The following is a 26,127-nucleotide window of genomic DNA, read 5'->3' as shown; positions in this document are numbered from 1 at the left end:
ACGTTTCTGTGCAGAGTTTACATGTTCTCTATGTGCTCGAGTGGGTTTCCTCTGGGTTCCCTGGTTTTCTTCCACCATCCAAAGACATACATAATACACTCTCAGAAAAAAAAAAGTGCAAGAGCCGTCACTGGGGTTGTACCTTTTCAAAAGGTACATACAGTATTTGTACTTAAAGAGTCCATAATGGTACCTCAAAAGCTTATAGTAGTAACTAAACATTTTAAGAGATAAACTTTTGTACTTTGCAGATACTAATTTGTACCCTTAAGGTATCAATACCAACCTTTTAGGTACAAATGTGTACCTTTTAAAAAGGTACCACCCAGTGACACCTCTCATACCTTTATTCCTGAAAGTGTAGGGAAATTAACTAAACCAAATTGGCACCATAGTCAAGTTTTTAGCCTACAATATTTTTCCCTCATTAAGCATTTGCCATTAGCTACAATAAGTGGAGGAGTTCTAGAGATCTACCTGAGCTTAAAATCCCCTCAGCTTGCACATAGGAGGGAGCCCAGGGCTCGAGGATCTTTTGATCTCAGGGCTCTCTCCCGGGACAGCATGCAAACACACTTATAACCAATCATCAGCTTATAACCAAGTGTGAACTCTTGAATTTTACTTAGACTCTTCCAAGACTTCACCCAGAAAATTGTCTCTTTAGCTGCCCTTAATGCAGGGGTGTCCAAACTTGGTCCTGGAGTGCCAGTGTCCTGCACAGTTTAGTTTCAATCACAATTAACCACACCTGGACCAGCTAATCAAGCTCTGTTTAGGTAAACTAGAAACATTCAGGCAGGTGTGTTGAGGTAAGTTGCAGCTAAACTCTGCAAGACATCAGCCCTCCAGGATGGAGTTAGGATACCCATGCCTTAATGTATCTCTTACTCTTTTACAAGAACTCAGTTTATTCCATTGGTGAAACTTACACAACAAATGTCCACACAAAATCCCAAAAGTTTCCAGAGAAAACTGGCAAGTAGTGTCTAAATATCAGTAGTTCCTATCAGTTTTCTTCCAGAAGTAAGAGTATACAGGTGTTTTTGAGTCTACCAAGAATCAAAGGCAAACCGATACGATGGGAGATTTTGAGGATGAACACTGGATTTGCCAAAGTTGTTTAGGGAATTGGCATGACAAATTTACAGTTTTGTTTGAGGCACGGCACTAGCAAGTTTAATAGATCCACAATGGTCTCAAAACGATGAGAAGTTTAATGCACTTTAAATAATGAAGATTTCCTACTTGACTTTTAGAAGCCCAATTTAGTATGCATCCTGAACTCTCAGCAACAAGTCCTGGTAATTGTCACACCGATGATTTGTGCACTCTATTGTAAGTCACTTTTGTTGTTACTCGGGGCATAAATATCTCAATGGCTCATTTGAACAGGGATGTTACTGAGATGTCTGATTCTTCTAAATGCCTGAATGTGCTGTTAAACAGTGACCTGGAAGTGCCATTCATGCAGCCAAAACTAAGCCATGCCTGCAGTCCTCTAAACCCAAAGGACATGTTCCTTCCCTTTGACTGTCCTTCAGCACTGCGTCTGTACCACTGAAGTGGCTACTTACAAACCAAAAGTGCAACAAGTGGAGTAGAACAAGAGAAAGGAAAAAAGTGGGAGAACAAGAGGGTGGGGATACACAAAAGAAGACCATAATTATGCTTGATTATGACTGCTTGATTATGACAGCAGTCATAATTCTAGATGGTGCCCCATTGTTACTTTTGATGGGCAGAATTTAAATAAACACACTTACTTTTGTGTGATCTCCAGGACGTCATATTCTTTATGTTGGTGTGGTGGCAACATGATAACTTATGAATGTCTCGCATTATAGACATTGTCACAGTCATCAGGAGAGGTTGTTCTAGGGCAGCCCGTCTGAATCTGCTGATAAGAAAGACTGCTCCCCTCATGGTCCACAGCATGCTTATAAAGGGGCGTTATCCTGCAGAGTTCAGCTCCAACCCTGTTTCATCACATCTGAAACCGCTAATCAAGGTTTTCAGGACCTCGGTTCAAAACTTTCAGGCAGGTGTGTTGAAGATAAACTCCCAGGATGTCTGCACTTCAAGAACAAGGTTGAACACCCCTGCACTGTTTTATATAGATTAAAGGCATGTTGGAAAGGCACGCCAACCTAAATGTAATGCTGTGGAGTGACATATTTTCTATTCATTCTGCAGACGCTATGCTTCATATTAGAAAGATGAAAAAGCAGTTGTTCATCAGGGTACATGAAAAGATGATGAACTGTGCAGGCAGAGGGAGGGAGAGAAAGAGAGATGATGGGTAAGAAAGGTGGAAGGAGAGCGTGAATTTTTATTTATTTATTTTTTTACTTGCCTCGCTCCAGGGGAGTTATGTGTGGAGATGCGTGTCAGCTGCCTTCCCACTGCGTCTCTTCTCTGTTGTGCAGGAGAAGAACACTACAAAAGCACATCTCGCCCTAATGACTCTGATGAAAGCTGAATGAACTGGTTTATGGCTGAAGCCGCTTTTCGTCTGAGCAAGGAACATGAAGCAACTCCCTGGGAGAGATTGGAAATTGAGGTGTGGAAATTTAGAAAATGAGAAATTCGACTTGTAATGCTTTTGTTTTTGTGGCCCAGTGAGAGCTTGGTTAAGCAAGGTCATTACTTTGATACTAAATTATTTCACTCACTGGTTCATGGGATACTGTAACACACACTCTCTTAAAGGGATAGTCTACCCAAAAATAAAAATTTTGTCATCATTTGACATATTCACCCTCCACATTTTCCAAACCTGATTGAGATTTAGATTTTGAAGATATTTTGAAGAAATTTGTAAACCTGTAAGCATTGACTTCCATAGTATTAGTTTTTCCTGCTATTAATGTAAAGGGGTACAGGTTTTCAGCTCCCTTTAAAATATCTACCTTTCTGTTCAACAGAATAAAGAAGCTCATAAAGATTTGGAACCACTTGAGGGTGAGTAAAAAGATAGTAAATTTGGATTTTTGGTTGAACTATCTCTATTAAAGTTTTTTTTTTATTCAGTGTTTGACAATCTTAACTGAAAAAGGAAGAAATGGCAGGCACTAGTAGCCCCTCCCCCTTTTCAAAATCAGCCAATAGCATTAATTTAAATTAAAACACTGCCAGGAAGTGCTTTTGAGTTCTATTGCGTACTTTTTTCTCTAATTCGGTTTGGCGATTTAACATGAAACAGACTTTATTCACCTCATGTATATTTACATCGTCTGTATTCCTATGTACTGTAGTTGTATTTATCACACAAAAATTAACACTGTGTGTAATATTCCATATTGAGTCTCCTAGTGTCCTCTATGCTGATTTTGTATACGATTGTGCAGTGTATTTCCCTCACCGAGGCTTGCTGACTAATAAGGAGTTCAGATAAACACAGTTTGAATACCGTTGATTATTTTCTTACAAGCGTTTAGGCGGACCCTCAGAATTAACTCTTTTTCAACATTCAGTATGAAACTTGGATAGGTGACAAGACTTTTGTCAAGTAGTGCATATGGATGCTAACACCAAAAATTTGATTTTTATTTTATTTCATAAGGATTTTAAGCAAAAAAAAAAAACACAACAAATTTCCCTAACCCAGACTCATGTGTTTTTCATTGGTGTTATGGTATTGACATCTTAACGTCACTTTCCTGACATAATGGATGATATGATAATCATATATGATAATATGATAATAATTGTTTGTAGTTACAACTACCAGAAGTCCCTGGTTTACATTTGTGATTCACCCGAACAAAAGTGCGTCAGTTTTCTCATGATGTGCGTCATGCATAATAGTCTGTATTTTGAATGTAATTAAATGATAAAAGCAGCTGCAGATTAAACATAGCCTCACAGGGCTTTGTTGAAACAGAAAAAGGAGGCTGTTATTGTACAACTGTGAATCTAATATTATCTGAAATTGGGAGGCATGGCATTACAATGTGAACCTGACCAGAATTTAGCAAGCAATTCTAACCTGTATCATGCTGGATCTATTCAATGACTTGCAAATTGTCTGCTATTATTTTTGGTTTTAGTGAAACCATTTTGGGTTCCGATATTTACATAACATATGTAAATGGTTATAAATATGATTACCTCTTACCAGGAATTTCATCATGCGCTCTCCTGTCATTTTTCTGTTCATACATGGTTCAGATTTGCCTTTTGATGTGCATCCTCATCAGAGAGTCTGACTCTTTCAGTTCCTGTTGGCTCGAACGTCACGATTACATCTAGATAATGTGTTGAGTAAAGTATATCAATTTAAAGACCTTTTACTGGGAGACAATATTCCATGTGGAATGATACTTTAAAGGTAAAAAAACGGCTCTTAAGTGAGACGTTTTGGGAAAACATCTTTACTTTGGGAGAAAAAAGCATTCAATTTTTTGCTATTATTTTCCTGAGCATCATAAGAAACCCTTGGTCATTACAGCCATTTATTCATGTTTGTTCCTGTGCTGTTCTGTTTCATATTTGACGCAATCACTTCACAGTTTGGAGTCATTTTTCATTCATTTTTACACCTACTTTAAAACTAAATCTTTAAAGCTCTTCAGAATCCATTCTCTCCTTCAAAGTAGGACCCTGCTTGCTTTTAGAGAATAACACACTCCAAATGTGTACTCATCATGCCTTGCGAGTTTGAGTGTGTATGAGTGTACATGTATAAATGCTTTTTGTTTTCTGTCTTTAGAGGCTACTTCAAATAGCTCAGAGAACATAACGCAAGGAACACTTCTACTTTTCTTCAAAGTTCAATGCAAAACAAACAAAAAAAGAATTACCTTACTGCAAATGCAGCTTCACATTTAATACTGTGATGTTGCTTAGCAACCGTTGACAACCTATAGTTGCACAATGGCACATCCTGTCAAAAACTGAAATGACCTCCTTTATAATCAATAAACTTGCTTACGAGTGCTCATCTGTATGGAAAAGATTAGAGTTTCTGCTTGATGTTACATTAAATAAGGCCTTGATTTTACTGCAGAATCAGTGCTCAGTTGTGGTTTTTATATTTTATTTAGTGTACCACTAGTGATTTTCTTGCCTACCAACCAGGTGTACTAACAAGCAATCTGGAAAGATCTCCAATTACCCAAAATGTGGCTCCAATTTAGCATCTTAAAATGAAAAGTGATAACTTTTCCAAGTACTAAAGTTACTATAAAATGATGTTTATAGAAACACTGAGTTTACATGGACACCAATAATGCGATTTTAATACGATTAAGGCGATACTCTGATTAAGAGTCTAACATGTAAACAGACATTTTTGATTATCCTGATCCGACTGAAATCATAATCAAACTAAACAGAAATCAAATAAGATAAGTGGAGTATGCGAATTTTAGTTGCATTTGAAGTGCGGTACAGACATTCAAACACCTTAATCAAACTAATACCATCGTGTAGGATTTTTGTCACATTTTACGACAGGATATTCCATACACACATGGCTGTTTAACACTATTCTCTGCACCTACTGAGCCAGTGAAGGACCACAGACATCAAGGTTTTTTCCCCCATTCAGTGTGTGCTATCAAATTCCATTAAAACAACACTCCTCCAGCAGTTCATACTCTGATCCAATATCTTGTTTATCACTGAGAGCTTGCATGAAATGTTCCTGAATGAAAGTGAAAATGCCAAACTGCAGTTAAAATCGACAAATTAAGAATGAAACACCTGAACTTACATGAAACTTCGGAAGAAATGTGGATAGCATGGTCACGCAATGACCATAATCGAATTATGCGATATAATGCACAACAGGATCATGAAAGGAACATTCAAAACGAAACTCATGTAAACATCTTAATCGTATTATTATCTTATTCTGATTAAAGCAAATAAATTGATTACTGATGTCCATGTAAGCGTAGTCACTGTTATGGAGATACTGTAGGTCTACAATGTGATGAGGTTATGGTCAAGTTGTTGTTATATAAGCATTTTTATAAGTATTTGAAAATGTACATTTTTGAATTAAAAATGCTAAATTATTTATGTTAAGTTAATTTAATTTTATTGTATTTATACTGTTTTTCTTAGTGTACTGTCACTTTTTCCCGACTCAACAGAATCTAATATGGGAGGCACAAAAAGATAAAATTCTGACTCTGAAGAAAAAATGCACTTTTTTAAAGAATAAGTCTCATTCTGTGGGTGTTCACATAGATTTCTTACTCCTTCAACTCGGTCATCCTTTGCAGTTCCTGCACACCACTTCATTTTTTGAAGTTTTGTGAATTCTATGAATATCAACATGAATAAGATGAAGGTGGTTAGTCCTACTCCTGCTTGCTCAAATGTCAAGATTAACACCCTCTTCAAAGTATGGACTGAAGAATCTAAATTGAAAAAGTATCTGCTGGCTTAAGTAATAAAGGTGAAGAGAAAACTTATTTTTTAGCCTGCATTTGATAAACATTAGGCAAGTTTTAGCATGATTGGTATCTGTTTTTGACATGATCAATCTTATAAGTCTTATAGCTATTGATTTACATTTACATTTGTGCATCAGTGCTCAATTTGCTGCACCTACAACAAACACGCAAGATACAACACCAACACCACACACACTCACCTCTTTTTCTCAGCTCTCTGAGTCTGAGGTGTCCAAACTTGTGCTATCTAGCCATGCAACCACCTGTCCACTCGATCCCATTCCCTCTCATCTCTTGCAAGCCATCTCTCCTGCAGTCATACCAACACTGACTCACATAATTAACACATCTCTTGACTCTGGTTTATTCCCCACTACATTTAAGCAGGCTAGGGTAACCCCACTGCTAAAGAAACCCAACCTGGACCATACGCTACTTGAAAACTACAGACCAGTATCCCTGCTTCCATTCATGGCCAAGATTCTGGAGAAAGTAGTGTTCAATCAAGTTCTGGACTTTCTTACACAAAACAATCTCATGGACAACAAGCAATCCGGCTTTAAGAAAGGCCACTCAACTGAGACTGCCCTGCTCTCGGTCGTGGAGGATCTCAGACTGGCTAAAGCAGACTCTAAATCATCAGTCCTCATTTTGCTGGACTTGTCAGCTGCTTTTGACACTGTCAACCACCAGATCCTGCTATCTACGCTTGAGTCACTGGGCGTTGCGGGCACTGTTATACAATGGTTCAGATCTTACCTCTCTGACAGGTCATTCAGGGTGTCTTGGAGGGGAGAGGTGTCCAACCTACAGCATCTAAACACTGGGGTACCTCAAGGCTCTGTTCTTGGGCCACTTCTCTTCTCCATCTACACATCATCTCTAGGACCAGTCATCCAGAGACATGGATTCTCCTACCACTGCTATGCTGATGATACCCAGCTATACCTCTCTTTTCATCCTGATGATCCCTCGGTTCCGGCTCGCATCTCAGCCTGCCTGTTGGATATTTCACACTGGATGAAAGATCATCATCTTCAGCTTAACCTCGCAAAAACGGAAATGCTTGTAGTTTCTGCCAACCCGACTCTACACCATAACTTTTCAATCCAGATGGATGGGGCAACCATTACTGCATCCAAAATGGTGAAAAGCCTTGGAGTAACGATTGATGACCAACTAAACTTCTCTGACCACATTTCTAGAACTGCTCGATCGTGCAGATTTGCACTCTATAACATCAGAAAGATCCGACCCTTCTTATCTGAACATGCAGCTCAACTCCTTGTTCAAGCTCTTGTTCTCTCCAAACTGGATTACTGCAACTCTCTACTAGCTGGGCTTCCAGCTAACTCTATCAAACCTCTTCAGCTGCTCCAGAATGCAGCAGCACGAGTTGTCTTCAATGAACCTAAACGAGCACATGTCACTCCGCTGCTAGTCCGTTTGCACTGGCTGCCAGTTGCTGCTCGCATCAAATTCAAAACTCTGATGTTTGCCTACAAAGTGACTTCTGGCCTAGCACCTTCTTATCTGCACTCACTTCTGCAGATCTATGTGCCCTCCAGAAACTTGCGTTCTGTGAATGAACGTCGCCTCGTGGTTCCATCCCAAAGAGGGAAAAAATCACTTTCGCGAACGCTCACGCTCAATCTGCCCAGTTGGTGGAATGAACTCCCTAACTGCATCAGAACAGCAGAGTCACTCGCTATTTTCAAAAAACGACTAAAAACTCAACTATTTAGTCTCCACTTCACTTCCTAATCTGCAATTGCCTCTTTGAATATCACACTAACTGTACAAAAAAAAAAAAAAAAAACTACTAATACTTCCCTTCTTAAACTTTACAGACCTGAAACTTGCCTTTAGTACTTATTCATTGTTGCTCTTAGTTGTGTAAATTGCTTCCTTGTCCTCATTTGTAAGTCGCTTTGGATAAAAGCGTCTGCTAAATGACTAAATGTAAATGTAAATGCAATACAATTATAAAAGAAAGCTGTTCAATCCCAATCAGTTTTATTTTGTACATAACATAACAGATAAGTTAAACACATTTACTGTATTTGTGTGTGTTTGTGTCTGCGTGAACATTGTAACAACATTGTGTGTGACTCATTGCAGAAAGGCTTGAATTAACTCCACAACAAATACATCAAATAATCATTGGTAAAGTTCTTAATGCAGTATTTCTCACAAGCGTTAAGTGGGGTCTGCTTCCTTCATGTCTGTCACTGTGCTGGTTATCTGACGCAGCAGGAGTGGAGACACAAATCAGAGCCATCGGGAGCAATCTCTGTGGCTCTGACAGGCACGTGGGAACAGTGCGCGGGGAGAACTAGCTCATTTGCATTAAAGGCACACCTACAAAAATCAGCTACAACGTGCTCAGAGCCGAAAATTCCAATAATTCATTTTAATGGCATAATAAATAATCAAAACAAAAGACTTATCTTAAATCATGAATCAAGTTTTGAGAAAATGTGGCAATGTGTTTATAATTTCACAATTTCTTGGGAATAATTCTCTTTGTATTATTCAATGTGTGTTTGTCAACTGCAAAAACATATATATATGTATATGTCTATAGGCGGCCTAGGCGGCCACCTTGTGCAGCAGAATAGTGAGCGAACCCCCCGGTCCTCACTTTCATCCGCTACACCCACCCCCTCCTTCATCAGCGAACCAGTCACTTTTGGGTTGAGGGCAGCGTGATTGCCATTTAGTTCATCTTGCTCTGGCCCTGCGTGTGTTTAACATGCTTAGAAACTTGGATAAGACAAAGGATGCGCTTGTAGAAGGAAGGTGTGTGTGTGTGTATAGTCCAACATGGAAATCATTTTTGTTTGTTATTGGCATTGATTGTTTTGAACTTCAAATGTCACTTACATGCCTGTGTTTTTATTTCTGTAATAAATACTGCGTTTTATAAATAATCACGATTAATTACAAAAAAAGTGTGATTAATTACGTAATTTTTCAAAATCATTTGACGATCCTAATTTATATATATTATATATATTTCTTTATATTTAATTTCTCCTAACCACAAAGTGGCATTGTGCCAAAACTAACTTTGTGGTTTTCAAATGTTTGAATAAGTTTGGTCTGACTAAAATATAGATAGAGATTTCATTATATACGTTCATCTTTTATTACAGAACATTTATTATTTTGAACAGAAAAAAAAAATTATACCTTATAAAAATAAACATGAGTGCAACAGTAGACAGATGATTGCATTAGATGAGTTAAGAGAGTTCAATTATCTGCAGTTTATGCGTTGACATTTCACAGCTTTTTACCTTTAGATGTACTGACTCGCACGGAAGAAAAAAAGATAAAAGCAATAGACAATGTATATATGTATGTGTCTATCTTTCAGTATATCTTTCATATAATGCATAAGAGATTCACTTAAATAATTCTGACTTGCATTATTACATGATATTTCCTCAATTTTCTTTCTGTTTTACAAATGTTTAATGTATATGCAGATGCAAATATGAGTAATCCTGGATGGGGTTTAAGGAAGTGAACCTGAATCAGTTTGAAGCACCATGTTTCATTCCCGTTCTGGCGCACAATGTGACCTCAGTCCAACAAAGAGCACAACCTTAGCATAACCAGACGCAGAATTGTTACATCATCAAAAACACACATATGAACACGCACACTTACAAACGCATAGTACTCAGATGCGGGCAATCCCTAGGACATGTCACATCGCATGTAAATCAGAAATGGGTTCACTAGGTCTAACTGCTTTTTTTATTAAGTGTATGCACATGCCACACAGTTTAAAGGCTTCCTTGTATTTGAGCACTCAGGCATTTGCATAAGTCTCGTCCGGTTGTGCGGCCTTTGGCCTTAAACAGCCAGAAAGCACTTAGCAAATCACCTCAATGACTCACTCACAAGTAATTAGCAACTATGATTGAGTTAGTGAAGTAAGAACTAGTTTTTATGCAGAAAACAGCATGGAAGGCACTGGTGCTCTGGGCTTATTTCACTGCCAAAGACATTAGGAATCATGAAAATATGAAAGTCTCCTATTTTCAAAGGGGGAAAAAAGAAAAAAATAACATTATATTTATTTGAATGTCCTTTTTTTATTCAAAACAAGTGGCCTGCATTAAAAATGCAAAAGGGAAAATGAAGTGTTGTGAAATGTACTTTTTTTTTTTTCAAAGTTTGATGTAATCGGAAACATGAAGAGGGGGTGGCACATAATTGTTCCCCCTCTTTTTTAAAAAATAAAGCAGCCAATAGCAATTAGCAATTTATCACAGATCTGCAAGTGAGAGTGATTGAGCTCAAGCGTATCAAATTAAAAGCAAATGAGAATCATCCTGAAGGGGCGAGGCATATCAGATGCTAGAGAGCATTTGATTGGTCAAGATTTGATTAGAAAATTATTGATCCATTTAGGCAGAAGTGACAAACTTCAAGCTTTGGACGTTTATATCATATTTATATCTCCTAAATGCAAATATTGTTACTGTTTTTAGCTCACTAGCTTAGATATACTTAAAACATTCTGATGCTAGCATCTAAAAAAACTTTATTTTAATTTAAATTATGTTTAACCTCTTAAAGTCAAGTGCTATGAAATGAATTATCTGATTCCCTTTTGCATTATATTCAACATTAAATAGGTTAGAGTAGTTATACTGACCCTGTTCGCTATGAAAGAAAAAACATATCAAGTGCTCATCATAATCAAAACTTTAAAATGTGATATGATCATTTAATTGATGTGTGCGCTTACAGTTTTACTTTCACTGCCTAATGCTTTCATGTCATGGCTGCCGTCACTGGCAAGAAAAACAAACAAACAAACAAACATGGAAATCATACTTCCCGCGCAGCTCCCAAATGATCCCTCTGTTCAACAAACTGAATGTTATTTACAACCTTATCACCTGTAATTCACAGTCTATGCAGGTTCTGTTCGCTAAAGTAGACCTCGCGGCCACACGCAAGTCCTCTCTTTAGTAAACAAACGTGTTTGTGAATCATGTGTGATTTCATGGCTGCAAATATCTCATTACATTAAGACAGAATTCACATAAAGAATTCACACCTAAAATATTTAAGTTTGTATTTTAAATATGAATTAAGGTCTCAGGGATTTGAAAGAACATGAGGGTGAGTAATTAATAACAATTATGATTTTTGGTTGAACTAATCATTTAAACATGAACTTTATTGTTGTAAGTAAACGAGGATCGCTGAGTATAGTCAACGTTTGATCCAGACACATTGTGAATATTCATATAATTTTGACATGATTAGGGCTAGACAGAATCTGCGGGGATTTTTTGCCATTTCTGCTCGGAATGTTGTTAAAAATCTGCAGATTTATTCAGAATGATTTTGAGAGAATCATACTAAAACTTAGTATATGAAATAAAAATTATATGGTTTTAACTTTTTTTTTTAATGTTCACAATGCAAATCCTATTAGATCCACTTTATTTGGTAAACAAAGCCAGTTTCTTATATAATATATTTACTAAAAGATAGGTAATATTGCTTTACAAACTGTTTTGTAAATTAGTCATTTGAATATTTTCATATTAGTCAATAATATAACTGAAATCAATTTTAAAAACGGAATAAAAATAGACTCAATGAAAAAAAGAGAAATCTGCAGAATTCTGCACACACAGTTTTAATGTGGGCCTAGACCAGGGGTGTCAAACGTGTGGCCCGCGGGCCGGATTAGGTTTAATAGGCCTGCGAGATGACTCTGTAATGTATAAACATGAGCTGCAATTTTTCAATAAAAGTAACCGGTGTTCCAATTGTGTCCACTTGATAGCGCAAGTGCAAACTGTTAATTTCATTCAATCCAGAAGACTGAATCAGCATCAGTTTGACAGTCTTCTCGGAGGGAGAAAGACCACATCTATGACCTGCCATACCACACTGAGGTGTTCTCCCAAGGAAACGTAACATTTTTACGTTTTGTCAGTTTAGTGGCTAATTCGTATAAGTTCAGCCGAATGAAAATGTACGGTAAAAAAAGGAGGCATGGCACCCAACCACACCCCTAAACCCAACCGTCATTGGTGAATAAGCAAATCACAATAAATTGTATGAATGAGATCATACAAATTCATATTAGCCACTAAATCAAAAAGCTACAAATTTCCTTGAGATCGTGTTGTCCTCAGGCTCCTGCATAATGTTTAGTGCTGATCATATTAAAACGAAGAAAACAATCTTAAGTTGTTGTTTTTAAGTTATATATATCATGATTTTACCGGTCTGGCCCACTTGGGAATAGATTTTCCTCCATGTGGCTCCTGAGCTAAAATGAGTTTGATACTCCTGGCCTAGATATAACTCATTCAGTCATCAAAAAAGGGGATGTACAAAGTGAGAGAAGAATAAAGAGAACACTTCACCTGAATCTCCTACATTAGATTCGAATGGCAGATCCTACAAAGCAAACAATCATGTGCAAATTACCCTGGTCTAATAGTGATTAATTACAGCACAAGTTACGCAAGTGCCTTTCTATTACAGGCACCTGATAAATGGTTAGTCAGGTAAACTCATCTCTTGCTCTCTTCAGTTAATCCATCTCTACAGGTGTGGGAGTATGAGTCATTAGCGCTCACAGTTCTGTTAATACTGATCTGACATCAGCTGAGAGTGCCAAGATGAATGGCCCATCAAAGGAGGCTCTCAGTGGAGGTCCCACTTCCACTCTCTCTGTTATGACAGCGGGGAGGCCTCTTATTCTCCAGCGACTGATCCGTTGAAAAGGCTTGACATTGGCTCACTCCCCCACAGTCCTGCTCACAGGTACAGCCCATTGAGACAAGTTGAGTCATGGATCAGTTTCGTTGGGTATTAGCCATGTTGCTGTCTCGGCGGAGGGTGCTGTAGTCACCAGGCTTGCACACTTATCTGCAGCGAGGGATTTGTGTGACAGCAGATTTACGTGTAGTACATTTGTTAAATTTATGGGTCTGAAGCCTGTAGACAAACACTTTTATTGTTTTGGGTTTCTCTAGAGAACTCCAGCTGTCTCTCAGTAAGGAAAATTAGTCATTACTCATTAGTCACGGATTGGCTTCCACGAGGCCCGCTGCTGAATGAGACTGTTTGCAGTTCAAAATGAAGCATGTATGGGATTTTCTTTGAGATGTTGGTTGTTTGCAACAACAGCTGGGCCAAACACTTATCAAGAAGAAGAGAGCTATTCCCACTTGGGACTGAGATGGAGAAGCCTATTATTTGCACACTCTCATGACTCCATCTCATGCACCAGGGAAGTGTGGTGGGTTTGAGTTAGTCTAATAGAAATTTATAGATTTAGGTTGGGTTCACTCATTACCATTACAAATTTTGGGGTTGGTAAGATGTTTCCTTTTTTTTTTAAAGGTGCAGTATGTAAGTTTGACACCCAGTGGTTGAACTAGGTATTGCATTCCTGGATCAAAACAAATGCAAGTACAGGTTGCCGGATTGAGGACCAACAGGAGCAAGTCTGACAATCAAGCCTAAAGGCTGATTTCAATCATGTTCTATATAAAAGCAATAGCAGGAATATTTTCATACTAAAAGAAGTTTTTGTCCAAACCAACACCTTAAGTTGTTATGTTAGAAACCGCTTCTATTTCTTGCAACTGAACAACAGAAAGCTGACAATGATTGTATTATATTCTGTAGACTCGTAAAGCTGTTTAGGCTTATTTAGATAAGAGAATAGAATATTACATAAAGACAGCAGACAATGTTCTTAGCTGGAGTTTTTCTTGTTCTAGGATCCTTGTAAATAGTGCTTTACAGTATACACACATACAGGGCACCATCTAGTGGTGTAAATCAGAATACATCACAATGATCCTCTTAGGTACACCTCATGTGCTTTATGCTATGGATTTGAGTTTGAAAGCAGCAGCCGATAGTTTACCTCAGATCTTGAAAATTAAATAAATCAAGACGTATTAGTAATTCAGCATGTTTATTTAATAATGTTAAAGAGGTTTCATATTTCTTAATTACATCATAATCTTTACTATTTCATGAGTGAGTGTATGTTTTTTGCTTCTGAATGGCTGAATTTAAATTTCTGTCATGTTTTGTCTGGTGCAAACAGCCAAATTGCTTATCACTGCAAATCATGTAGTTGCTAGGACATAGGGTTATAATACATGCTCACCTAATGTTTACGTTAGTGGTACTTATAATATTTGCTTATTAATAGCCATTTCTTGTAGAACTCTGAACCTGTGTCTCATTTCGGAGTCTGCTACTGTCCACCGGAGGTCGCATTTCGGTTACGGGTGCAAAACGAATACACCGTTTCAGCACGTAACAAACATTTTCAAAGCAAAATATCTGACTTCAGCATTGCGTTTCAGATAAACAAGAACGTTCACTTGGCATGTTTCTCAAATATCTGCAAACATTTTAAGGTATTTTAATGCTTTAGAAGAGTCAAAAACTTACAAACAGCAACTTTAATGATTAAAAGTGTATAGAATTAAAAAAAAAACCTGGTAATAGTCTTAAAGTGTTTATGAAAAATATTTTGAAGTTCCTTAAAAATGACGCAGTATCCAGCTGCTTTGGTTAAGTAAATGATTCAACCCACAGGGAACGGTCAAAGTAAAGGTCTTTTTGTGCCTCCTTTGATTGCACCATAATGTGTTGTTCACATGCAGAACACAAGCTTCTGAAGTATGATGTAGTCAGTTTATGTAAAAAGGTGCAAACCCAGTGGCTGTTCTGTTGCCAAACATCTGTGTTATGAATTTGATTTGAGTGACTATTGGCAGTGAGTGCAATCTGATGGACAGATGTGTGATGTGAGCTCTCTTTGCCTCATTAAAAACCTCTCTCACTGCCACGTTTGGGATAATTTGCAGAGTTTTGATAGTACTGGCGGCAAGATCTGCCATTGCAATAATCCAGCCTCGACAGAATAAAAGCCAGGTCTTAAAGTGTTGTATAGCATATTTTAACAGAAAAGAACTGGGCCATTCCAACTCTGTGGTCTGTGAAGTTCATTTGATCTTCAGTCAGGTTCCTGGTTGTCCTGTAAAGCTGGAATGATATGTGGAGTTGAGGGTGTTTCTAAAGCCATGTTTCTAAATGACAGCTAGTGTTCCAATGTAGATAAATAAAGAAAATAAACTGTCCTAGAACCAAGCCTTGAGGAACCCCAGGAGCAAGATATTGTCACTTGTTTATCTTTTACACCTCTAAGACACCCACCCTTAAGGATATGCCTAAGAATAAGATTTCAACCACTGTAGTGTGGTTCATGAAATGTCATTTATTTGGAGGTTGACAGGAGTATCTGCTGGTTAATGTGGTCCAAAGCAGTGGGTGGACAGTTTTTACAGGTGATGACTTGGAAGCTGGTCTAGTGAGTTTCAGAGCTTGAACAAATAAAATCAGAACAGTCTAAAGGTCCAATGTTGAAATTAAACCAATTTCATTTGGTTTGCTTCAAGCCAAGTTCTACCTGAAAGACTTATGATTTAAATAAATCTTTTAACATATTATTGTGAATTGTTCAGATAAATGCAAGTTCAGTTACTGTGCTCTCATTAAGTCTATTGGCATAAGCCCCATCTATGTGACACACTTCTGAGTGAGCTGGCAGATCCTACCTGAAGTTGAAGGTAGGGGGAGCCAACCCCTGAGTCAAGACAAGGCCAACCTGGTGGTGGTGGGTTGGATGGAAGGGAACTTCCTCTGTCACTTATGGACAGCGATAGAGACTGTTTAAAAGAACTTAAAGCATGATTGATTGTTATAAGCTGAAGGAATAATTATTTTGAATGATTTGACATTAGATTCTTAAATGGCAGAACTTTCACTAAAGCTTTCATTTCCACTAACTTTAAACCTTTGACATGTATGATCACAAAGTGTGATCAGTCTTGGCTGGTCCCTGGAGCATACCATTACACTGGTGTGATTTGAGAATTCAGTAGATGACATGATCAGCTGCCGAATTCAAGTCTGCTTTCCGACGATGGCTATAGAAAGATTTTCACTGCACTTATCATAAATCACAATTTATCAGTGTTTTCAAACAAATAATGTTTATTTTAATATATTCACGCGTTAGTACTATCAAATCACAACATTTATGGTTTCTAAAATGTGCGCTAGAGGTTGATAATAATAAAATAAAAAAAATGTAACATAACTGAACCATGTGCTTTATTCACATAAGATTTACAGTTTAGGTAATTAGAATGCTTACTGTAATTTCCTCCCAGCTAAACAGCTACTTTCTTGTATTTCGGGAGAAATTAATGAATTAACATGTTGTGAATCAAGCAGTTTTTTCATATTTGAGAAACTGAAAATCAGATATTTCAGAGAACAATTATGGTGTTTGTCATTAATTGAAAAAAAAACTATATATACGTAAATTTAAACCTGATGCGTGGTCACAGGGAAGACTTGAACTATTGGAAGTATTGAACTTAGGGTTACAATTTCTGCCTTCCCTGCTTCTTAATTACCTGGCTTAGAGTGTTTAAACTTATTACAATATTAAAATTTACATTAACATTTCATTTAGTTAGTAGATTGTTTATCAAACATTGAGGAACTTCTAGTCACTGGCCACTTTATTATGTACACCTGTCCAACTGCTCATGAACGCAAATTTCTAAGCAGCCAATCGCAGGGCAACTATTTAATACATTTAGGTATGTAGACATGGTCAAGTCGATCTGCTGCAGGTCAAACCGAGCATCAGAATGGGGAAGAAAGCTGATTTAAGTGACTTTGAACATGGCATGGTTGTTGGTGCCAGACAGGCTGGTCTGAGTATTTCAGAAACTGCTGATCTACTGAGATTTTCACACACAACCATTTCTAGGGTTTACAGAGAATGGTCCAAAAAAGAAAATATCCAGTGAGCAGCAGTTCTGGGTTCCTTGTTGATGATAAAGGTCAGAGGAAAATGGCCAGACTAGTTCGAGGTGATAGAAAGGCAACAGTAACTCAAATGACTACTCGTTACAACTGAGGTATGCAGAAGAGCATCTCTGAACGCACAACACATCCAACCTTGAGGCGGATGGACTACAGCAGCAAAAGACCACACCGGGTGCCAATTGAGCACCGTGTAAACGCCATCCTACTTGAGTACCTACTTAGAGTTTTGAGTACCTACCTAAAGTATTGTTGCTAATTATGTCCATTATATGTCCATAATTATGAACACAGTGTATCCATCTTCTAAAGGCAACCTTCAGCAGGATAACGTGCCATGTCATCAAGGGCGAATCAGCTTAGACTGGTTCCTTGAATGTGACTATGAGTTCACTGCAATTAAATGGCCTCCACAGTCACCAAAACTCAATCCAATAAAGCACCTTTGGGATGTGGTGGAATTGGAGACAATTCTGCATGATGCTATTATGTCAATATGGACACAAATATTTAAGGGATATTGCCAGTACCTTATTGAATCTATGTCACAAACGATTAAGACAGATCTGAAGGCAAAAGTGGTGAAACCCTTTACTACTTAGGTGTACCTAATAAAGAGGCCGGTGAGTGTGTGTAGTTTATCAACATGAGGCAACATTTTTAAAAGTACTGCAATGTCAAGTTTCTTTGAATAACTAAGACACAGAAGCTAGAGCTGATGAAAAAAATCAATTATGAGTCAGATCTCCCATGATTTTAGCATGCAGAGCTCTGTTTGTATGACGCACTTTCAGTGCAGTCATTCATGTAATTTCACTTGTGAATTCAGAGCCTTATATCACATGTATGCAGACAGTGAGGCAGGTTTTAAACAGTTATATAAAAGCACACATCTTGGCCAATCTATCATTTTCTCTTTTGTCCCTCACTCACGGCCACACACAGCGTACAAATAAACGCTGCTTGGGCTACAGGCACCTGTCACTCTTGATATTAATTGACATCTTTGTGATGGCAGGAGCCCCAGACTGTGGTGACTCTGTCAGGATATGGCTAATAGCTTCTGGCAATCTGCTACACTAAGTGCTGGAGAGATTTGATCAGGATGATGCAGCATCAGAGCCTTGCTTCACCTCCTGCGTCTTCTTCAGCTCTGCTGCCCTGAGGGAAGAAATGAATTCCAGGAACAGAGGGATTCTCAGGGTATGGGAGCCTGCGGAGCATACATAAACAATTACTGAAAGCTTGCAGGAGGTGCTGGTGTATAAGTTGCTATGAAGTAACCAGGTTATTAGGTTTAGAAATTGACCAGGAATTGTAATTCTGCCATGATTCACAGGATGTCTTAAACCTGAATGACTAATTGTAAAAATCTGTGTCTTTGGCTAATTTGATTTGGTTTTGTGTGATTATTGTACACTTGGAAAAATGTTTTGTTCCACTTTGAATCAAAATTTAGTTATACCTTTGAGTGATAATTTGCTTTAAAATTCATCCGTTGTTGTCAAAATCAGTTGCAGTTTTATTTTTGTATACTTTTTATAAAATATGTAATTAAAGAATGTTCATTCAACACATTATATAGATTAACTAATAATTAGGGTTGTCACGATACTGGAATTCAGTCCATTTCCGGCGAACATTTAAGCGCTGTTAAAGACGTTCTTGAAAACCGCTGATTTGCCATTTCGTTCACATGCTCAGCAGAAATGGCTGTGAATGTGTCTATAAGCTGACATACGAGCAATCCGCTGATAAATCACAACTTTAAAATGTTCTAGTGTCCCTGTACGTGCGTTTACACTTAGTAAACAGTATTGAGTTCGGTAAACTGATGACCTTCACTGATAATCACAGTCATTTCTGTTGAGCACATGAACACTATTGGCAAATCAGTGGTGTTTAAAGGAGTGGTCCACTATGATATCATATTTAAAACTTTGGTTTATGTGTAATGTAGCTGTGTGAACATAAACAACATCTCTGAATTTAAAACAAACATTCAACGGTTAATATAAAGGGAGACATTGGCTTTTACAGAGTTAGCTTAGCAAAGCCTACAGTGAAGGAAGTTTGGGGGCTACAAAAAATACATCCAGGTTAGTGTGATCATAAATGCTTCAGGTTACACGCATACACCCTGTGCATCAAAGAGGTATGGCCAGAGGCACTGTAATGCTGTAATGTAGCAGAGAAAGCTAAAATGCCATTCAAACGCTGGTATTTCCACATAGCTTGTTCTGTTTCTGTCTTTGAGCTTCCAAAGGACACGACACAAAAAGAGAAGTGCTTACAAAAAAAATTTTATTATGTTAACGAGAATTATAAAAAACATATAGTTAGCATTTGACAAAGGACAGCTTCAAGATTGTCTCCCAGTTCAGTGCTGGATTCGGCTAAAAATTTAATAATGATTGTGAGCCACAACCTGTAAGAATCTTTATTTGTTAAAACTGATCTATTACATGCATAGTGTCTAGCGTTAATGGTATGTTTTAGCGAAGATGTAATCAAGGATGTAAACAATGAGAAATGCTGTTTGGCATTTATGACAATTTAGCTAAAAATTCATATTTATGCGTCAAACCACTGTAAACACCCACAATCTTTACCAGCGCTGCCGTGTCTCTCTATGAGGCCTCTTTCCATGCGTTCTGCATCTCAGATAACCAACTTACAAAAGACATGTCTTTGGACTGTGGGGGAAACCGGAGCACCCGGAGGAAACCCACGCGAATGCAGGGAGAACATGCAAACTCCACACAGAAACGCCAACTGAGATAAGCTTCTAACCTGCAACCTTCTTGCTGTGAGACGACAGCACTACCTACTGTGCCACTGCTTCGCCGTTTCACATTACTTACATATGCTTTTTCCAAATATATGTGAAAGACACTTGTCAGATTTTATTTTAGAGAGCAGGCGTGAGGTTCAGCTGTGTCCATTTCATTTTCCATCTGATACAGGCTTAAACTGCTGCAGCTAACAGCTAAACTCATTGACAGTGTTTAGGCCCAATTCTATTTTTGTACCCTTATCCTTAAAACTGGGCGTGAAGAGGAAGGGCTTTAAAATATACTCCTAAGAAATGGGACAGCACTACAGCACCTGCACACATCATCATATGTCATCATGATCTCTTGCTTTATATGAGATCAACCATCGTCACTGCTGTAGTTCTTACAGTAGTATTTTTTTTTTTTTTTTTGGTATTTATCTTCAGGAAATCACTGAAGGCATGTATTATGTTATCATAATGATCTAGTGTGGCAATAAGATTGTAACTATACTTTTCATTTACACAGTGGCCATATTCATGTAAACACAAACAACACTATTAACATTAAAGCAGACACTGTAAAAAGCTCATTTCCAGCCGCAAGACATTAATGACCGGGTATTCGAGTGTCATTGAGTGTCAGAATGTTGTGGGACTGCTATCAGGAGATATTATTAGGGATTATAGATTGCGAAATTTAGCGTTTTTTATTTTAACTGTTTTTTTTTGTTTTTTTTTAAGCATGCCATTAAAATACAAATGTGGTTATGAATGTGTTAAAATATATGCTTGTTTGTTGTAAAAATTTGTAATAACGACAAAAAATACTAATTTGTGGATCTCCTGACTTCTGTGTATAGCTGTGCTGCCATTGTGACTGGTGTATTCTGGGAATTTTTCTTTCCTGTTGGTTTTGAGTGTGGTCCTGAAAAATCTCTGTTCCAAGGGGTATCTACCCCTTCTCCTTAGTCTTATGCCTTCAAGCTAAAGAGAATTGGGACACCTCTACCCCTTCATGGGAACACACAAAACAAAGGGTAGGGGTAAGGGGAAGGGCTAAGGGGTAGAACTAGGATTGGGCCTAACACATCCGAGGCACAGTGCATGCTATCAGAGGCGCGACATTTTTCCTGGTGATTTGGAGCTGATCCGCGAATCACAGCACAATGTTAGCTGACCAATCAGAGCCTCTTGAAGGGGGCATTTCTAGGAAATATATCAGTCGTTTTTTATGCTAGCTGAGTAGCTGTATTTGATTTAAGTAAGATTTATGAAAAAAATAACATGATTTTTTTTTTTAAATGAAGCATGCATTGCTTTGCATCTTATAAACACAACCAAGCCTTAAAAATACACTCTAGACCACTTCAAGAATGTGCTCGACAGTGCTCAAATGTTTGCGGGAAAGACGTTTTAAAATTTCAGTATTGTTTGGTACGGAATTACAGTATCGTGACAACCCTACTAATGATGCGAAAAATAAAGTGTAAAAATATTAAACGCACCCCTTTAAATAGTATTCTAGAATGTTTTAAGTTCATTATTAAAGTTAAGTGGCAATTAAAATGGTAATAAAAACTTTTAGATATTATATTACTAAACAGCAACAACTGCACTAATAATAGTTCTGTTATCAACATTACTTTAACAATTATAATTATTAGGTATTCAAGCAGACTAATACAAATATAGCAGCAAATAAATCTATTATCATGACACCTGGTAGCACAAACTTTTGCAGCATAAAACAAGTTTCTCAAGGTCTCCTAATATTTAAGAACACTGTGTCACTGCTCGTAAAATTAATCACAAACTGGTCTACTTTAAAGCACCCAGTAGATTAAGCATGTCCTCTTGCGGCTGCGAACCAATTTAAAGGCTGATTAATTACATGATATACACTAAATCTCTAAAGCATAACCCTGGAACCTGTACGTGCCCCTCCACTTTTAACCCACATGTCTTTGCGCAGTGAAGACATCGTTGACATGATCTTTCCCGTGCCTCTGAGCGCGTTTATGTAAGTCAGCATAGCCCGAAACATCCACAGGCCTAGTATCAGTCATTAGATTAATGAGCACTTCCCTGGAGATCCTTCATGCCAAACAAAGATGTCACAACAGCCTGTTCTTCGTGTCCAGATCTGTTCGTCCCCGAGCAGCAGTGCTTACAGGCTTTAAGAAGTCCTTCTGCACATTTGTTACTGTGTAGTGGACAAATAACTATTTTCCGCACCGATGTGACCTTAAAATGACTTCCCTCTTCACAATTAAACCTTGGAAAATCACTGTGAAATTACCTGAATGGGTTGTCTGATGATAAACACACCGTTTACACAAGAAATGGCATTCTATCTTTTTTCTGGTTAGAAATTACTTCTACTCACATGTTGAATTCATTTATCTCAATTAGAAACACTTAAAATGCTGTAAACAACTGCAAATGCAACTGTAAATGCAGAGTAGTTACTAATGTAAGTTAGTTATAATATGGAAGTACACAACATTCATCCAATGCATGTTTACACAAATATAAAGCAGACCCCCTTGTTTTTCATGATTCATGATTTTTTTTTTTTTTTTCGAAAAGAATAACTTTTTTTGTGGGGGTAGTTCCCAGAAATGTACAGACAGTTTTACGATTAAAAAATGTGTATGTGTGTAACTAGGCAAGGTTATTGGAAAGTTATTGTATAATGATGGTTTGTTCTGCCGACTATTGAAAAAAATAGTTTAAAAGGGGCTAATAATTTTGACCTTAAAATGTTTTTTAAAAAATTAAAAACTGCTTTTATACTAGCTGAAATAAAATAAATAAAACTTTCTCCGGAAGAAAAAAATATTATCAGACATACTGTGAAAATGTCCTTGCTCTGTTAAGCATCATTTGGGAAATATTTAAAATCAGAATTACAAGATTTGTCATTTAAGTCTAAACTAATGGGAAGAATTGTAAGCCACAAAGTTGGATTTATTTTGAGAAAAGTCTTGATTTGAATTGTAATTTACGAGTAAAGACTGACACAAAAAGGCCATAGATATTTTTCTTCAAAGTCTAAAGTTTGAAAGTCAATGATGAAAACAACCAGCACGATCTGAGTCACCTTGACCACACATTGTGAAATGGAGGGTTAAAACCCCCACCAGAAATTACAGTTCAGGAAGAAAATCAATGATATAGACTGAGATTAAAACAGCCTCCTGTGGACACTCAATGACAAAGAGCTTTCCTACCCTCTATTCAATGTAAACAAAAGTCAAGAATGTTGCAGACGTTTTTAGACTTTACCTAAGACGTGTTCAGACTCACGGACGTCCAAAAGTCTAACGGCATCTTTCAATTACAGATAGTACAAGAGGAACAACGTTCAGACCTTCAAAGGTAACATTACACATCTGGAGGGAAGTTTGCTTTAATCTCCAAAGCGAGCTGGAAGCAGCATCATTGGTTTAATTAAGAATGAAATGTTATTTCTGAACTTCCCTTGAATTAACGAAGACAAACTCATTATTAAAGGCTGCATATAAACAAGTCAATTACACAAGAGTGTGAGGCGTGAAAAACATAATAGCCTATGAAATCATGGTTTAATGCAATTTCAGTTTCATACAATTAAAGCGGAATGAACGTGGGCCGCTCGGACGGAAGTGAAACAATGGTTGGTGGTGGAGATGGCGGACGGACTCCAGTCATTTAATGAAGCGCTCATTAAAGCAGATTGACTTCACAGCACTAGAGCGCCTGGAGGAAGAAAGAACCAGAGAATGAGATGAAGTAGAAAGGGGGCATGTGGAGAAAACACTAGATTAATTTCAGCTATCAGAGTTTTGCAGGTGGTCTTTGGACAGAGATCCTTGTGAACTGGGGTATTTTGAGGTGGTCGGCGTTAACTGTCACATTCTGACTTTAGTGAATATTTGTCAGGCGAGATAATTATTAAAAGCCGCTTTATGTATGATTATATTCATCAAAGCCTTGGCTATAAATTTGCTGTTTAAGGAAAACTGTTCAATTTTACAACTCCCCACAAGTTGAATTTTACCGTTTTTTAATCATCCGATCTCTAGATGAACCTAAACTCTGAAAACTGGACTGACACAAGTTCAATCTACTAGAACTGTTAAGCTGCTTTGACACAATCTACATAGTAAAAGCACTATGGAAATAAAGATGAATTGAATTGAATAGGTTAGGTGGGAGCATTTCTAGCTTAGATTATAGATCATTGAATTGGATCACACCATTAGCATATCACATCTTCTGACTCTTACTTCTTGTTAGACAGACTGACAGCGGTCTTCACTTTCAGACCAAATAGGAACTCTCATTCCAGCGTAATAATCAAGAAACTTTGCCGCCATTCTGTGGGTATATAAATGTATATAATCTAGTTTAAATTAACAATGATGTATATAAAACTGAGTAATATTATATAATTATAATAAATTCTATAATAAAGCTTTATATTATATTAAAAGTTATATTCGTTGATTTCAAAACTCTGACAGCCCAGTTATCATTTCTCCAAAGTAATACAAATTGTTTGAGGCATAGTTGTACCTTCGTACAACTTCGTGGTCTTCGTGTTTGCCTGAGTAATACTTTCAGGCCAGTCAGGGCAGGTGAAACCTCAGGATCTTCTTATGACCCTGAAACAAGATTTCCCCCTAAATTGTGTATTTAATACTGCTCTAGATCAGATTTTTAGTGAGTTCTCATTAAAGGATTCTTCTTTAAAGATATACCTGAAAAGTCTCGGTTTTTAGCCTTGGTTTAGCTCTTCTATAGTTCATAACAGTTTTGGTGCCATGACCCAGATAGAGCCTGAAATCCTGGCTGCAGCAGATGTAATGATAATGCGCACTGCCTGCAAATTTTTCATTATTCCAGTTTAGTTAGATGCAGGATTTGCACTAAAGTAAATCTATTCTAAAAGCTGATTTTCATGCTCTGTGTAATATCATTGTGCCTGCTGCAGCCATGACACAGCAGCAAAGTTCCCTAATTATTACACCAGAATGAAAGTATAGTTCCTAATCCTATCTGCCTTGAAAATAGCAATATTTAATTTTCCATCTGTCCTAGTGTAACAGTTGTTGACCTCTGCATTGTGTTTTTCGCAATTGTCACCAACACAAAGCAATGACACCATCCAAAAGTGGTTTTCAATGTTTCTTTATTCTGAGAAACAAATCGCATCACATGAAACACAGGACAAAATACTGCAGACAAAACCATAGCAGCATCGGTCATTTTCTGCTAAACTCTCTTTTTTTTTAAAGCATTTTAACAAATGAAAATAACTTATAAAGAATAAAATTGACATACCTAAGAAACAAATTAATTAACATCACATGAAACACAGGGCAAAATACTGCAGACAAAACCATAGCAGCATCGGTCATTTTCTGCTAAACTCTCTTTTTTTTTAAAAAGCATTTTAACAAATGAAAATAACTTATAAAGAATAAAATTGACATACCTAAGAAACAAATTAATTAACATCACATGAAACACAGGACAAAATACTGCAGACAAAACCATAGCAGCATCGGTCATTTTCTGCTAAACTCTCTTTTTTTTTAAAAAGCATTTTAACAAATGAAAATAACTTATAAAGAATAAAATTGACATACCTAAGAAACAAATTAATTAACATCACATGAAACACAGGACAAAATACTGCAGACAAAACCATAGCAGCATCGGTCATTTTCTGCTAAACTCTCTTTTTTTTTAAAAAGCATTTTAACAAATGAAAATAACTTATAAAGAATAAAATTGACATACCTAAGAAACAAATTAATTAACATCACATGAAACACAGGGCAAAATACTGCAGACAAAACTAAATAAACAAAAGACGTAAAATAAACAACACTCTCACTTTAAAAATGGTCTTGAGTCATTCCATAATACAGTGCCCTAGACAGATCATGTCAGATAGTTGAGATTTCCCAATTCAAGCCAAGTTTCTCTTAAAGGGGTGGTCCAGAGTGCATTTTTAAGGCTTGG

At 37.3% G+C, this 26,127-nt stretch overlaps 1 protein-coding gene across 14 annotated transcripts in view; it reads left to right on the top strand.

Annotated features, from left to right (window-relative positions):
• si:ch1073-15f19.2 overlaps positions 1-26,127 on the top strand; it is a 78,057-nt gene that overhangs the window by 19,709 nt on the left and 32,221 nt on the right. For 2 of the 14 annotated variants that reach the window (XM_087270626.1, XM_087270623.1), the window contains 2 exons: positions 2,430-2,563; positions 2,928-2,964. The exons of 1 other annotated variant lie outside the window; for it this stretch is intronic. In XM_087270626.1, the coding sequence (XP_087126752.1) occupies positions 2,483-2,563; positions 2,928-2,964 (118 nt within the window). In that variant the 5' untranslated portion in view covers positions 2,430-2,482. Of the gene's footprint in view, positions 1-1,847; positions 2,092-2,196; positions 2,303-2,366; positions 2,564-2,927; positions 2,965-18,351; positions 18,537-26,127 lie in introns of all 14 variants that reach the window. 11 more of the 14 variants (XM_087270635.1, XM_087270631.1, XM_087270629.1 and 8 more) reach the window with 10 other exon arrangements.

This window comes from Danio rerio, chromosome 10 (genome assembly GCF_052040795.2).
Source record: "Danio rerio strain M-AB ecotype USA chromosome 10, GRCz13ab, whole genome shotgun sequence".
NCBI lineage: Eukaryota > Metazoa > Chordata > Actinopteri > Cypriniformes > Danionidae > Danio > Danio rerio.
The sequence above is the reverse complement of the archived record's forward strand: the minus strand, read 5'-3'. Positions and strand labels throughout refer to the sequence as shown.